Genomic DNA, 14,423 nt, shown 5'->3' with positions numbered 1-14,423 from the left:
GTGAGAAACTGCAGAAGTTGGTTACTGAGTTTGGAAAAGTGAGTGAAAGGAAAAGTTGAGAGTAAATGTGAATAAGGGCAAGGTTATTAGGTTCAGCAGGGAAGAGGGGCAATTTAGTTGGAATATGAGTTTGAATGGAGAAAAATTGGAGTGTATGATAGAGTGTAAGAAAGTAAATTCTAGACAAGTTGGTAAAACTGAAAGTGGATGGAGAGACGGGTGATCATTGGTGCTTATGAACCTGTTCATGAGAAGTAAGATGAGAGGCAAGTGTTTTGGGAGCAGGTGAGTGGGTGTGTCAGCAGCTTTGGTGCACAGGACCACGTATTAGTGATGGGTGACTTAAATGTGAAGGTTAGTAAAGTGGCAGTTGAGGGTATAACTGGTGTATATGAGGTATTCAGTGTTGTGAATGGAAAAGGTGAAGAGGTTATGGATTTGTGTGCTGGAAAAAGGCTGGCAATTGGAAGTACCTGGTTTAAAAACAGAGATATACATTAATATATGAATGCACATAGGGAGATGGTCAAAGGGCATTATTAGATTAAGAGTTAACTGATAGGCATGTAAAAGAGAGACTTCTGGAAGTTAATGTGCTGAGGAGGCAGCTGCTGAGATGTCTCATTCCTATCTTGTGGAGGCAAAGGTGAAGATATGTAGAAGTTTCCTACAAAGAAGACAAAATGTTGGGGAGAAGAAAGTGGTGAGAGTAAGTGAGCTTGGAAAGGAGACTTATGTGAGGAAGTGCCAAATTGAGTGTAGAATGGCAAAAGGTGAGAGCAAATGATGTGACGGGAGTGGGTGAGGAATGGGATGTATCTAGGGAAGCAGTGAGATCATGTGCAAAAGATGCATGTGGCATGAGAAAGTGAGAGGTGGGCAGATTAGAAAGGGTAGTGAGTGGTGGGAAGAATAAGTACAGTTGTGAGTGAAAGAGAAAAGAGAGGCATTTCGACAATACAAGAAAGTAGTGGAAATGACTGGGAGATGTATAAAAGAAAGCGGATGAGATCTTTTTTTGTCTGTTTTCCTGGCGCTACCTCACAGATACAGGAGATGACAATGCTAATCCTGTGGGGTTGGGTGGCGCCGAAATCAATAAAGGCAAGCAAGTTTGAATATGTACAAGTGTATATATGTATAAGTATGTGTCATGCGTGGAGTGCTCATCCTCCTTGAAGGCTCAGACTGGGATGTGTCTAAATGTTTATGGATGTAACCAAGATGAGAAAAAAGGAGAGATAGGTAGTATGTTTGAGGAAAGGAACCTGGATGTTTTGGCTTTGAGTGAAATGAAGCTCAAGGGTAAAGGTGAAGAATGGTTTAGGAATGTCTTGGGAGTAAAGTCAGGGGTTGGTGAGAGTATGAGAGCAAAGGAGTGTAAGAAAGTAAACTCTAGATTGACATGGGTAGAACTGAAAGTGGATGGAGAGTTATGGGTGATTATTGGTGCCTATGCACCTGGTCATGAGAAGAAAGATCGTGTGAGGCAAGTGTTTTGGGAGCAGCTGAGTGAGTACATTATCAGCTTTGATGCATGAGACTGGGTTATAGAGATGGGTGATTTGAATGCAAAGGTGAGTAAGCAATCAACAACACAGTCATCCCTTTTGTTTATAAATTCAATTGCATTACCATTAACACCAGCCACCTTGCCATATTTCATCTTATCCAATGCTTTCACCCTCTTCTTTTCACCAAACCATTCTCCATGAATTTATCACATTGCATACCATCCTGACCAAAACACCCTATTCACTCACTCTCCTCACTTCATCACTATCTATTATTATTTCCCCTTTTAACATCTTCACCAATGTCCCCATTTGTTCTCTTGTTTTTCCAATATTCTTTAACTCCTTCCAAAATATCTTATTCTCCCCAAAGTTTAATGATACTCACTCACCCCATCTCTCATTTGTCCTCTTTTTCAACCTCTACATCTTCCCCTTGACATCCAGCCACTTTCTCTTACATATCCCACAATCATCTGGACTCCTTCCCTATACATACCGCCCAAACGCCTCTCTTCTCTTTCACTAGCAACTTTACTCCCATCACTTACTACCCTCTCGAATATGCCCACCTCCCATCTTTCACATCCCACATGCATCTCATGCACATATCATTGCAGCTTCCCTAAATACCACTCATTCCTCACCCAATCACCTTGCTTCATTTGCTTTCACCTTTTGCCATTCTACACTCAATCTCTACTGGCATTTCTCAACACAACACAATCTCTTTTCCAAACTCTCTTCCTCTTTCCACTCTCTTCTCACCAACACTGTTTCCTTTGCTGAAAACATATACAAATCTTCACCCTCACCTCCACAAGATAGTGATCAAACATCCCACCAGCTTCTCCTTTCAGCACATTTACATCCAAAAGTCACTCTTTTACATGCCTATCAATTAATATGTAATCCAATAATGCCCAGAACAATCTCTCCTACTAACATACATATATTTACATTTGTCTCTTTTTTGAAACCAGATATTCCCATCACCATTCCTTTTTTCAGCACACAACTGTCAAGCTGTTAACCATTTCCAGTCATAAAACTGAATACCCAATGCCCCAGATTATACCATCATCTGCCATACTGCTCACCTTTGCACTAAAATCTCCCATCATTAATACCCAGTCTCTTACATCAAAACTGCTGACACACGCACTAAGCTGCTCCCAAAACACTTGCCTCTCATGGCCAGGTGCATGAGCACTAACAGTTACCAGTCTCTTGCCATCCACTTTAATTTTCACCCATATCAATCTTGAATTTACTTCCTTACCCTACATCACACACTCACACAACTCCTGCTTCAGGAGTAAACCTTATACTTTTTTGCTCTTGACCTCTCACTGACCCCTAACTTTAATCCTAAGTCATTTCTAAACCAATCTTCCCCTCTACCCTTGAGCTTTGTTTCTTTCAGAGCCAAAACATCTAGGTTTCATTCCTCAAACATACTAATTCTCCTCTCTTCTCATCTTCATTACATCCATACACATTTAGACACCCCAGCCTGAGCTTCTACGGAGAATCACCGATCCCTGATTGTCTTTTGTTCCTTCCTCTAGACATTGAATTATAAGAAAGGGGGTCCAGTCCCCTGCTTCCACTCCCATTAGTCACCTTTTACCACACACAGGGAATATGTAGGGAGATTTCTCTCTCCTCAACCCTAGTATCTAATAAATCATTAAAGTCAGGAACAGGTATTTACTCTAATCTTATATTTTTCTACATATGATGGCTGTTTCCTGTGTTACTGAGGCAGCACTAGGTACAGACAAACAAAGGCCACAACTATTCATATCCATTCTCTAGCTGTCATGTGTAATGCACCGAAACCACAGCTCTCTATCCACAACCAGTCCCGCAAACTTTTCTATGGTTTACCCCAGACACATTTCTTTATATTTTCTGACTTACGAACAAGTCAACATACGAACAGGGTGAGGGATAAGTCAACTTATGAATGAGGCCAGGAACAAGTCAACTTATGAACAGGGTCAGGAATGTAATCCCATACTGAACTCTGTTCCCACAAATTCCTCAATGCTCCCAGAATCTTTGCTCCCTCACCCAATGTACGACTCACTTCTGCTACCCTAGTTCCATTCAATGATATGTCCACTCCCAGCTATCTAAAATATTTCAATTCCTCTAAAATTTCTCCATTCAAACTCACACCCCAACCACCCTGTCACTATGCCCTGCTTTTGTTTTCATTTACTCTCAACTTCTTTTTCACTCACTCCCAAAACTCAGATATAGATTTTAAGAAAAGTAAAGCGGGAAAGTAGGAAAATGTTGAAAACTGAAAACTGGAATGAATTGGCATACTAAGAAATCTGAGAAGGAAACAGCTTCATACACACAAACATATGAACCTGTGCTGACTGACATACATTTTGTTGTTCCAAATGATAAGATTCAAACATACCTTCCATCTCCGTCTGGCTTGATAGGATTTAAAATTATCCATGTTTGTTTGTGCATCTCGAAGCTCTTCTTCCTGTTCTTTGGATTGAGGTTTTATCCAAGGGTGAGCTAATGACTCCTCAGCAGTTAATCGCTTCCTGTAAGTGATACAGATGAAAGCATTTATAATTCATCTTCACAACTCATGTAATTCAAAAGAACAAGAGTCAATTTCACTGTACAATCTTATGTTTCAATATTGGTCCTAAAAAGCTGCCTACTTTTAGAATTCTAGAATGCTAGGCATGGTATTTAGAGAAAAATTTCTACAGAAATAAACGTTTGCCACAAAAAATAATAACTACAAACTCAAGAATCCTGAAAGTTTTTAAGTCAAAAAACACACACAGGCACACACACATGCATATTGAGTAAGTAATGAAAGGGTACGAGAGATGTGTAGAAACAGAAAGATTGTGGTTGAGAAAGCAGAAGAGGGTGTGTTGAAATAGTTTGGACATATGGAGAAAAAGAGTGAGAAAAGATTAATAAAAAGGATATATGTATCAGAGGTGGAGGGAACAAGAGGTGAGAAACCAAATTGAAGGTAAATGGAAGGAGTGAAAAACGTTTTAAGTAACCAGGGCCTGAACATACAGGAGGATGAGAGGTGAGCAAGGAAGAGGGTGAAATGGAATGATTTGGTATACCGGGGTTGGCATGCTGTCAATGGATTGAACCAGGGCATTTGAAGCGTCTGAGGCAAACCATGGAAAGTTCTGTGGGGCCTGGACGTGGAAAGGGAGCTGTGGTTTTGGTGCATTACATATGACAGCTAGAGACTGAGTGTGAATGAATGTGGTCTAATTTGTCTGTTTTCCTAACGCTACCACACTGAAGCAGGGGCTAGCAATGCTGTTCCCTGTGGGGCGGGATGACGCCAGGAATGGATGAAAGAGAGCAATTATGAATAATGTACATGTGTGTATATATGTATATGTCCATGTATGTAAATGCATTTGTGTCTACATTCGTATATATATATATATATATATATATATATATATATATATATATATATATGCATATGTATGTATATGTGCGTGTATGGGTATTTATCTTATATTTTATTATTCTCTTTTACTTTGTCGCTGTCTCCTGCGTTAGCGAGGTTGCACAAGGAAACAGACGAAAGAATTGCCCAACCCAACCTCACACGCATGTATATGCATACACGTCCACAACCATAAATATACATACCTATACATCTCAACGTATACATATGTATACACACACAGACATATACATATATACACATGTACATTATTCATACTGTCTGCTTTTATTCATTCCCACTATCACCCCGCAACACATGAAATAATAACCCCCTCCCCCGCAGGTGCACGAGGTAGTGTTACGAAAAGACAACAGAAGCCACATTCGTTCACAATCAGTCTCTAGCTGTCATCTATAATGCACCGAAACCACAGCTCCCTTTCTACATCAAGGCCCCAAAGATATTTCCATGGTTTACCCCAGATGCTTCATATGCCCTGGTTAAATCCATTGACAGCATGTCGATCCCGGTATACCACATCGTTCCAATTCACTCTGTTCCTTGCACGCCTTTCATCATCCTGCATGCTTAGGCCCCGATCACTCAAAATCTTTTTCACTCCATCTCTCCATCTTCAATTTGGTCTCCCACTTCTCGATCCCTCCACCTCTGACACATATATCCTCTTGGTCAATCTTTCCTCATTCATTCTCTCCATGTGACCAAACCATTTCAAAATACCCTCTTCTGCTCTCTCAACCACACTCTTTTTATTTCGACAAATCTCTCTTACCCTATTATTACTTGCTCGATCAAACCACCACACATCACATATTGTCCTCAAACATCTCATTTCCTCCAAATCTACCCTCCTCCGCACAACTCTACCTACAGCCCACGTCTCGCAACCATATAACATTGTTGGAACCACTATTTCTTCAAACATTCCCATTTTTGTTTTCCGAGACTTCAACACATTGTTCAACGCTCCCAGAACATTTGCCCCATCCCCCACCCTATGATTCACTTCCGCTTCCATGGCTCCATCCACTGCCGAATCCACTCCCAGATATCTAAAATACTTCACTTCCTCCACACAAACACACTCCCAACTGACTTGTCCCTCAACCCTACTGTACCTTATAACCTTCCTCTTATTCCAATTTACTCTCAGCTTTCTTCTTTCAAACACTTTACCAAACTCAGTCACCAGCTTCTGCAGCTTCTCACATGAATCAGCCACCAGCGTTGTATCATCGGCGAACAACAACTGACTCACTTCCCAAGCTCTCTCATCCACAACAGACTGCAACCTTGCCCCTCTTTCCAAAACTCTTCCATTCACCTCCCTAACAACCCCATCCATGAACAAATTAAACAACCATGGAAACATCACACACCCCTGCCGCAAACCGACATTCACTGAGAACCAATCACTTTCCTCTCTTCCTACACGTACATATGCCTTACATCGTCGATAAAAACTTTTCACTGCTTCTAACAACTTGCCTCCCACACCATATATTCTTAATATCTTCCACAGAGCATCTCTATCAACTCTTATCATATGCCTTCTCCAGATCCAGAAATGCTACATACAAATCCATTTGTATTTCTAAGTATTTCTCACATACATTCTTCAAAGCAAACACCTGATCGACACATCCTCTACCACTTGAGAAACCACACTGCTCTTCCCCAATCTGATACTCTGTACATGCCTTCACCCTCTCAATCAATACCCTCCCATATGATTTCCCAGAAATACTCAACAAACTTTTTTTTTTTTTTATTATACTTTGTCGCTGTCTCCCGCGTTTGCGAGGTAGCGCAAGGAAACAGACGAAAGAAATGGCCCAACCCCCCCCATACACATGTATATACATACGTCCACACACGCAAATATACATACCTACACAGCTTTCCATGGTTTACCCCAGACGCTTCACATGCCTTGCTTCAATCCACTGACAGCACGTCAACCCCGGTATACCACATCATTCCAATTCACTCTATTCCTTGCCCTCCTTTCACCCTCCTGCATGTTCAGGCCCCGATCACACAAAATCTTTTTCAATCCATCTTTCCACCTCCAATTTGGTCTCCCTCTTCTCCTCGTTCCCTCCACCTCCGACACATATATCCTCTTGGTCAATCTTTCCTCACTCATTCTCTCCATGTGCCCAAACCACTTCAAAACACCCTCTTCTGCTCTCTCAACCACGCTCTTTTTATTTCCACACATCTCTCTTACCCTTACGTTACTCACTCGATCAAACCACCTCACACCACACATTGTCCTCAAACATCTCATTTCCAGCACATCCATCCTCCTGCGCACAACTCTATCCATAGCCCACGCCTCGCAACCATACAACATTGTTGGAACCACTATTCCTTCAAACATACCCATTTTTGCTTTCCGAGATAATGTTCTCGACTTCCACACATTCTTCAAGGCCCCCAGAATTTTCGCCCCCTCCCCCACCCTATGATCCACTTCCGCTTCCATGGTTCCATCCGTTGCCAGATCCACTCCCAGATATCTAAAACACTTCACTTCCTCCAGTTTTTCTCCATTCAAACTCACCTCCCAATTGACTTGACCCTCAACCCTACTGTACCTAATAACCTTGCTCTTATTCACATTTACTCTTAACTTTCTTCTTCCACACACTTTACCAAACTCAGTCACCAGCTTCTGCAGTTTCTCACATGAATCAGCCACCAGCGCTGTATCATCAGCGAACAACAACTGACTCTTTTCCCAAGCTCTCTCATCCCCAACTGACTTCATACTTGCCCCTCTTTCCAAAACTCTTGCATTTACCTCCCTAACAACCCCATCCATAAACAAATTAAACAACCATGGAGACATCACACACCCCTGCCGCAAACCTACATTCACTGAGAACCAATCACTTTCCTCTCTTCCTACACGTACACATGCCTTACATCCTCGATAAAAACTTTTCACTGCTTCTAACAACTTGCCACCCACACCATATATTCTTAATACCTTCCACAGAGCATCTCTATCAACTCTATCATATGCCTTCTCCAGATCCATAAATGCTACATACAAATCCATTTGCTTTTCTAAGTATTTCTCACATACATTCTTCAAAGCAAACACCTGATCTACACATCCTCTACCACTTCTGAAACCACACTGTTCTTCCCCAATCTGATGCTCTGTACTTGCCTTCACCCTCTCAATCAATACCCTCCCATATAATTTACCAGGAATACTCAACAAACTTATACCTCTGTAATTTGAGCACTCACCCTTATCCCCTTTGCCTTTGTACAATGGCACTATGCACGCATTCCGCCAATCCTCAGGCACCTCACCATGAGTCATACATACATTAAATAACCTTACCAACCAGTCAACAATACAGTCACCCCCTTTTTTAATAAATTCCACTGCAATACCATCCAAACCTGCTGCCTTGCCAGCTTTAATCTTCCGCAAAGCTTTCACTACCTCTTCTCTTTTTACCAAATCATTTTCCCTAACCCTCTCACTTTGCACACCACCTCGACCAAAACACCCTATATCTGCCACTCTATCATCAAACACATTCAACAAACCTTCAAAATACTCACTCCATCTCCTTCTCACATCACCACTACTTGTTATCACCTCCCCATTTGCGCCCTTCACTGAAGTTCCCATTTGCTCCCTTGTCTTACGCACTTTATTTACCTCCTTCCAGAACATCTTTTTATTCTCCCTAAAATTTAATGATACTCTCTCACCCCAACTCTCATTTGCCCTTTTTTTCACCTCTTGCACCTTTCTCTTGACCTCCTGTCTCTTTCTTTTATACATCTCCCACTCAATTGCATTTTTTCCCTGCAAAAATTGTCCAAATGCCTCTCTCTTCTCTTTCACTAATACTCTTACTTCTTCATCCCACCACTCACTACCCTTTCTAACCAACCCACCTCCCACTCTTCTCATGCCACAAGCATCTTTTGTGCAATCCATCACTGATTCCCTAAATACATCCCATTCCTCCCCCACTCCCCTTACTTCCATTGTTCTCACCTTTTTCCATTCTGTACTCAGTCTCTCCTGGTACTTCCTCACACAGGTCTCCTTCCCAAGCTCACTTACTCTCACCACCCTCTTCACCCCAACATTCACTCTTCTTTTCTGAAAACCCATACAAATCTTCACCTTAGCCTCCACAAGATAATGATCAGACATCCCTCCAGTTGCACCTCTCAGCACATTAACATCCAAAAGTCTCTCTTTCGCACGCCTGTCAATTAACACGTAATCCAATAACGCTCTCTAGCCATCTCTCCTACTTACATAAGTATACTTATGAATATCTCGCTTTTTAAAGCAGGTATTCCCAATCATATACCTCTGTAATTTGAGCACTCACTATTATCCCTTGCCTTTGTACAATGGCACTATGCAAGGATTCCGCCAATCTTCAGGCACCACACCATGAGTCATACATAAATCAAATAACCTTACCAAACAGTCAACAATACAGTCACCCCCTTTTTAAATAAACTCCACTGCAATACCATCCAAACCTGCTGCCTTGCCGGTTTCATCTTCCACAAAGCGTTTTCTACCTCTTCTCTGTTTACCAAATCATTTTCCCTAACCCTCTCACTTTGCACACCACCTCGACCAAAACACCCTACATCTGCCACTCTATCATCAAACAAATTCATATATATATATATATATATATATATATATATATATAAATATATATTTCTTTTTTTTTTTTTCTTTTATACTTTGTCGCAGTCTCCCGCGTTTGCGAGGTAGCGCAAGGAAACAGACGAAAGAAATGGCCCAACCCCCCCAATACACATGTATATACATACGTCCACACACGCAAATATACATACCTACACAGCTTTCCATGGTTTACCCCAGACGCTTCACATGAATTGATTCAATCCACTGACAGCACGTCAGCCCCGGTATACCACATCGCTCCAATTCACTCTATTCCTTGCCCTCCTTTCACCCTCCTGCATGTTCAGGCCCCGATCACACAAAATCTTTTTCACTCCAACTTTCCACCTCCAATTTGGTCTCCCTCTTCTCCTCGTTCCCTCCACCTAAGACACATATATCCTCTTGGTCAATCTTTCCTCACTCATTCTCTCAATGTGCCCAAACCATTTCAAAACACCCTCTTCTGCTCTCTCAACCACGCTCTTTTTATTTCCACACGTCTCTCTTACCCTTACGTTACTTACTCGATCAAACCACCTCACACCACACATTGTCCTCAAACATCTCATTTCCAGCACATCCATCCTCCTGCGCACAACTCTATCCATAGCCCACGCCTCACAACCATACAACATTGTTGGAACCACCATTCCTTCAAACATACCCATTTTTGCTTTACGAGATAATGTTCTCGACTTCCACACATTCTTCAAGGCTCCCAGAATTTTCGCCCCCTCCCCCACCCTATGATCCACTTCCGCTTCCATGGTTCCATCCGCTGCCAGATCCACTCCCAGATATCTAAAACACTTCACTTCCTCCAGTTTTTCTCCATTCAAACTCACCTCCCAATTGACTTGACCCTCAACCCTACTGTACCTAATAACCTTGCTCTTATTCACATTTACTCTTAACTTTCTTCTTTCACACACTTTACCAAACTCAGTCACCAGCTTCTGCAGTTTCTCACATGAATCAGCCACCAGCGCTGTATCATCAGCGAACAACAACTGACTCACTTCCCAAGCTCTCTCATCCCCAACTGACTTCATACTTGCCCCTCTTTCCAAAACTCTTGCATTTACCTCCCTAACAACCCCATCCATAAACAAATTAAACAACCATGGAGACATCACACACCCCTGCCGCAAACCTACATTCACTGAGAACCAATCACTTTCCTCTCTTCCTACACGTACACATGCCTTACATCCTCGATAAAAACTTTTCACTGCTTCTAACAACTTGCCACCCACACCATATATTCTTAATACCTTCCACAGAGCATCTCTATCAACTCTATCATATGCCTTCTCCAGATCCATAAATGCTACATACAAATCCATTTGCTTTTCTAAGTATTTCTCACATACATTCTTCAAAGCAAACACCTGATCTACACATCCTCTACCACTTCTGAAACCACACTGTTCTTCCCCAATCTGATGCTCTGTACTTGCCTTCACCCTCTCAATCAATACCCTCCCATATAATTTACCAGGAATACTCAACAAACTTATACCTCTGTAATTTGAGCACTCACCCTTATCCCCTTTGCCTTTGTACAATGGCACTATGCACGCATTCCGCCAATCCTCAGGCACCTCACCATGAGTCATACATACATTAAATAACCTTACCAACCAGTCAACAATACAGTCACCCCCTTTTTTAATAAATTCCACTGCAATACCATCCAAACCTGCTGCCTTGCCAGCTTTAATCTTCCGCAAAGCTTTCACTACCTCTTCTCTTTTTACCAAATCATTTTCCCTAACCCTCTCACTTTGCACACCACCTCGACCAAAACACCCTATATCTGCCACTCTATCATCAAACACATTCAACAAACCTTCAAAATACTCACTCCATCTCCTTCTCACATCACCACTACTTGTTATCACCTCCCCATTTGCGCCCTTCACTGAAGTTCCCATTTGCTCCCTTGTCTTACGCACTTTATTTACCTCCTTCCAGAACATCTTTTTATTCTCCCTAAAATTTAATGATACTCTCTCACCCCAACTCTCATTTGCCCTTTTTTTCACCTCTTGCACCTTTCTCTTGACCTCCTGTCTCTTTCTTTTATACATCTCCCACTCAATTGCATTTTTTCCCTGCAAAAATTGTCCAAATGCCTCTCTCTTCTCTTTCACTAATACTCTTACTTCTTCATCCCACCACTCACTACCCTTTCTAACCAACCCACCTCCCACTCTTCTCATGCCACAAGCATCTTTTGTGCAATCCATCACTGATTCCCTAAATACATCCCATTCCTCCCCCACTCCCCTTACTTCCATTGTTCTCACCTTTTTCCATTCTGTACTCAGTCTCTCCTGGTACTTCCTCACACAGGTCTCCTTCCCAAGCTCACTTACTCTCACCACCCTCTTCACCCCAACATTCACTCTTCTTTTCTGAAAACCCATACAAATCTTCACCTTAGCCTCCACAAGATAATGATCAGACATCCCTCCAGTTGCACCTCTCAGCACATTAACATCCAAAAGTCTCTCTTTCGCACGCCTGTCAATTAACACGTAATCCAATAACGCTCTCTAGCCATCTCTCCTACTTACATAAGTATACTTATGTATATCTCGCTTTTTAAAGCAGGTATTCCCAATCATATACCTCTGTAATTTGAGCACTCACTATTATCCCTTGCCTTTGTACAATGGCACTATGCAAGGATTCCGCCAATCTTCAGGCACCACACCATGAGTCATACATAAATCAAATAACCTTACCAAACAGTCAACAATACAGTCACCCCCTTTTTAAATAAACTCCACTGCAATACCATCCAAACCTGCTGCCTTGCCGGTTTCATCTTCCACAAAGCGTTTTCTACCTCTTCTCTGTTTACCAAATCATTTTCCCTAACCCTCTCACTTTGCACACCACCTCGACCAAAACACCCTACATCTGCCACTCTATCATCAAACAAATTCATATATATATATATATATATATATATATAAATATATATTTCTTTTTTTTTTTTCTTTTATACTTTGTCGCAGTCTCCCGCGTTTGCGAGGTAGCGCAAGGAAACAGACGAAAGAAATGGCCCAACCCCCCCCATACACATGTATATACATACATCCACACACGCAAATATACATACCTACACAGCTTTCCATGGTTTACCCCAGACGCTTCACATGAATTGATTCAATCCACTGACAGCACGTCAGCCCCGGTATACCACATCGCTCCAATTCACTCTATTCCTTGCCCTCCTTTCACCCTCCTGCATGTTCAGGCCCCGATCACACAAAATCTTTTTCACTCCAACTTTCCACCTCCAATTTGGTCTCCCTCTTCTCCTCGTTCCCTCCACCTAAGACACATATATCCTCTTGGTCAATCTTTCCTCACTCATTCTCTCAATGTGCCCAAACCATTTCAAAACACCCTCTTCTGCTCTCTCAACCACGCTCTTTTTATTTCCACACGTCTCTCTTACCCTTACGTTACTTACTCGATCAAACCACCTCACACCACACATTGTCCTCAAACATCTCATTTCCAGCACATCCATCCTCCTGCGCACAACTCTATCCATAGCCCACGCCTCACAACCATACAACATTGTTGGAACCACCATTCCTTCAAACATACCCATTTTTGCTTTACGAGATAATGTTCTCGACTTCCACACATTCTTCAAGGCTCCCAGAATTTTCGCCCCCTCCCCCACCCTATGATCCACTTCCGCTTCCATGGTTCCATCCGCTGCCAGATCCACTCCCAGATATCTAAAACACTTCACTTCCTCCAGTTTTTCTCCATTCAAACTCACCTCCCAATTGACTTGACCCTCAACCCTACTGTACCTAATAACCTTGCTCTTATTCACATTTACTCTTAACTTTCTTCTTTCACACACTTTACCAAACTCAGTCCCCAGCTTCTGCAGTTTCTCACATGAATCAGCCACCAGCGCTGTATCATCAGCGAACAACAACTGACTCACTTCCCAAGCTCTCTCATCCCCAACTGACTTCATACTTGCCCCTCTTTCCAAAACTCTTGCATTTACCTCCCTAACAACCCCATCCATAAACAAATTAAACAACCATGGAGACATCACACACCCCTGCCGCAAACCTACATTCACTGAGAACCAATCACTTTCCTCTCTTCCTACACGTACACATGCCTTACATCCTCGATAAAAACTTTTCACTGATTCTAACAACTTGCCTCCCACACCATATATTCTTAATACCTTCCACAGAGCATCTCTATCAACTCTATCATATGCCTTCTCCAGATCCATAAATGCTACATACAAATCCATTTGCTTTTCTAAGTATTTCTCACATACATTCTTCAAAGCAAACACCTGATCTACACATCCTCTACCACTTCTGAAACCACACTGTTCTTCCCCAATCTGATGCTCTGTACTTGCCTTCACCCTCTCAATCAATACCCTCCCATATAATTTACCAGGAATACTCAACAAACTTATACCTCTGTAATTTGAGCACTCACCCTTATCCCCTTTGCCTTTGTACAATGGCACTATGCACGCATTCCGCCAATCCTCAGGCACCTCACCATGAGTCATTTTTTTTTTTCTTTTTCATACTATTCGCCATTTCCCGCGATAGCAAGGTAGCGTTAAGAACAGAGGACTGGGCCTTTGAGGGAATATCCTCACCTGGCCCCCAACCAGTCAACAATACAGTCACCCCCT

General features: G+C 42.1%; 1 protein-coding gene across 1 annotated transcript in view; it reads right to left on the bottom strand.

Moving 5' to 3' along the window:
- LOC139748906 (death-associated protein kinase 1-like) overlaps window positions 1-14,423 on the bottom strand; it is a 1,274,027-nt gene that overhangs the window by 1,007,318 nt on the left and 252,286 nt on the right. Inside the window, exon 7 of the mRNA XM_071662270.1 lies at window positions 3,955-4,090. Within this exon, the coding sequence (XP_071518371.1) occupies window positions 3,955-4,090 (136 nt within the window). The remainder of the gene's footprint in view (window positions 1-3,954; window positions 4,091-14,423) is intronic.

Source organism: Panulirus ornatus, chromosome 6 (assembly GCF_036320965.1).
Source record: "Panulirus ornatus isolate Po-2019 chromosome 6, ASM3632096v1, whole genome shotgun sequence".
Lineage (NCBI taxonomy): Eukaryota > Metazoa > Arthropoda > Malacostraca > Decapoda > Palinuridae > Panulirus > Panulirus ornatus.
This window is presented reverse-complemented; position numbering and strand designations above follow the sequence as displayed.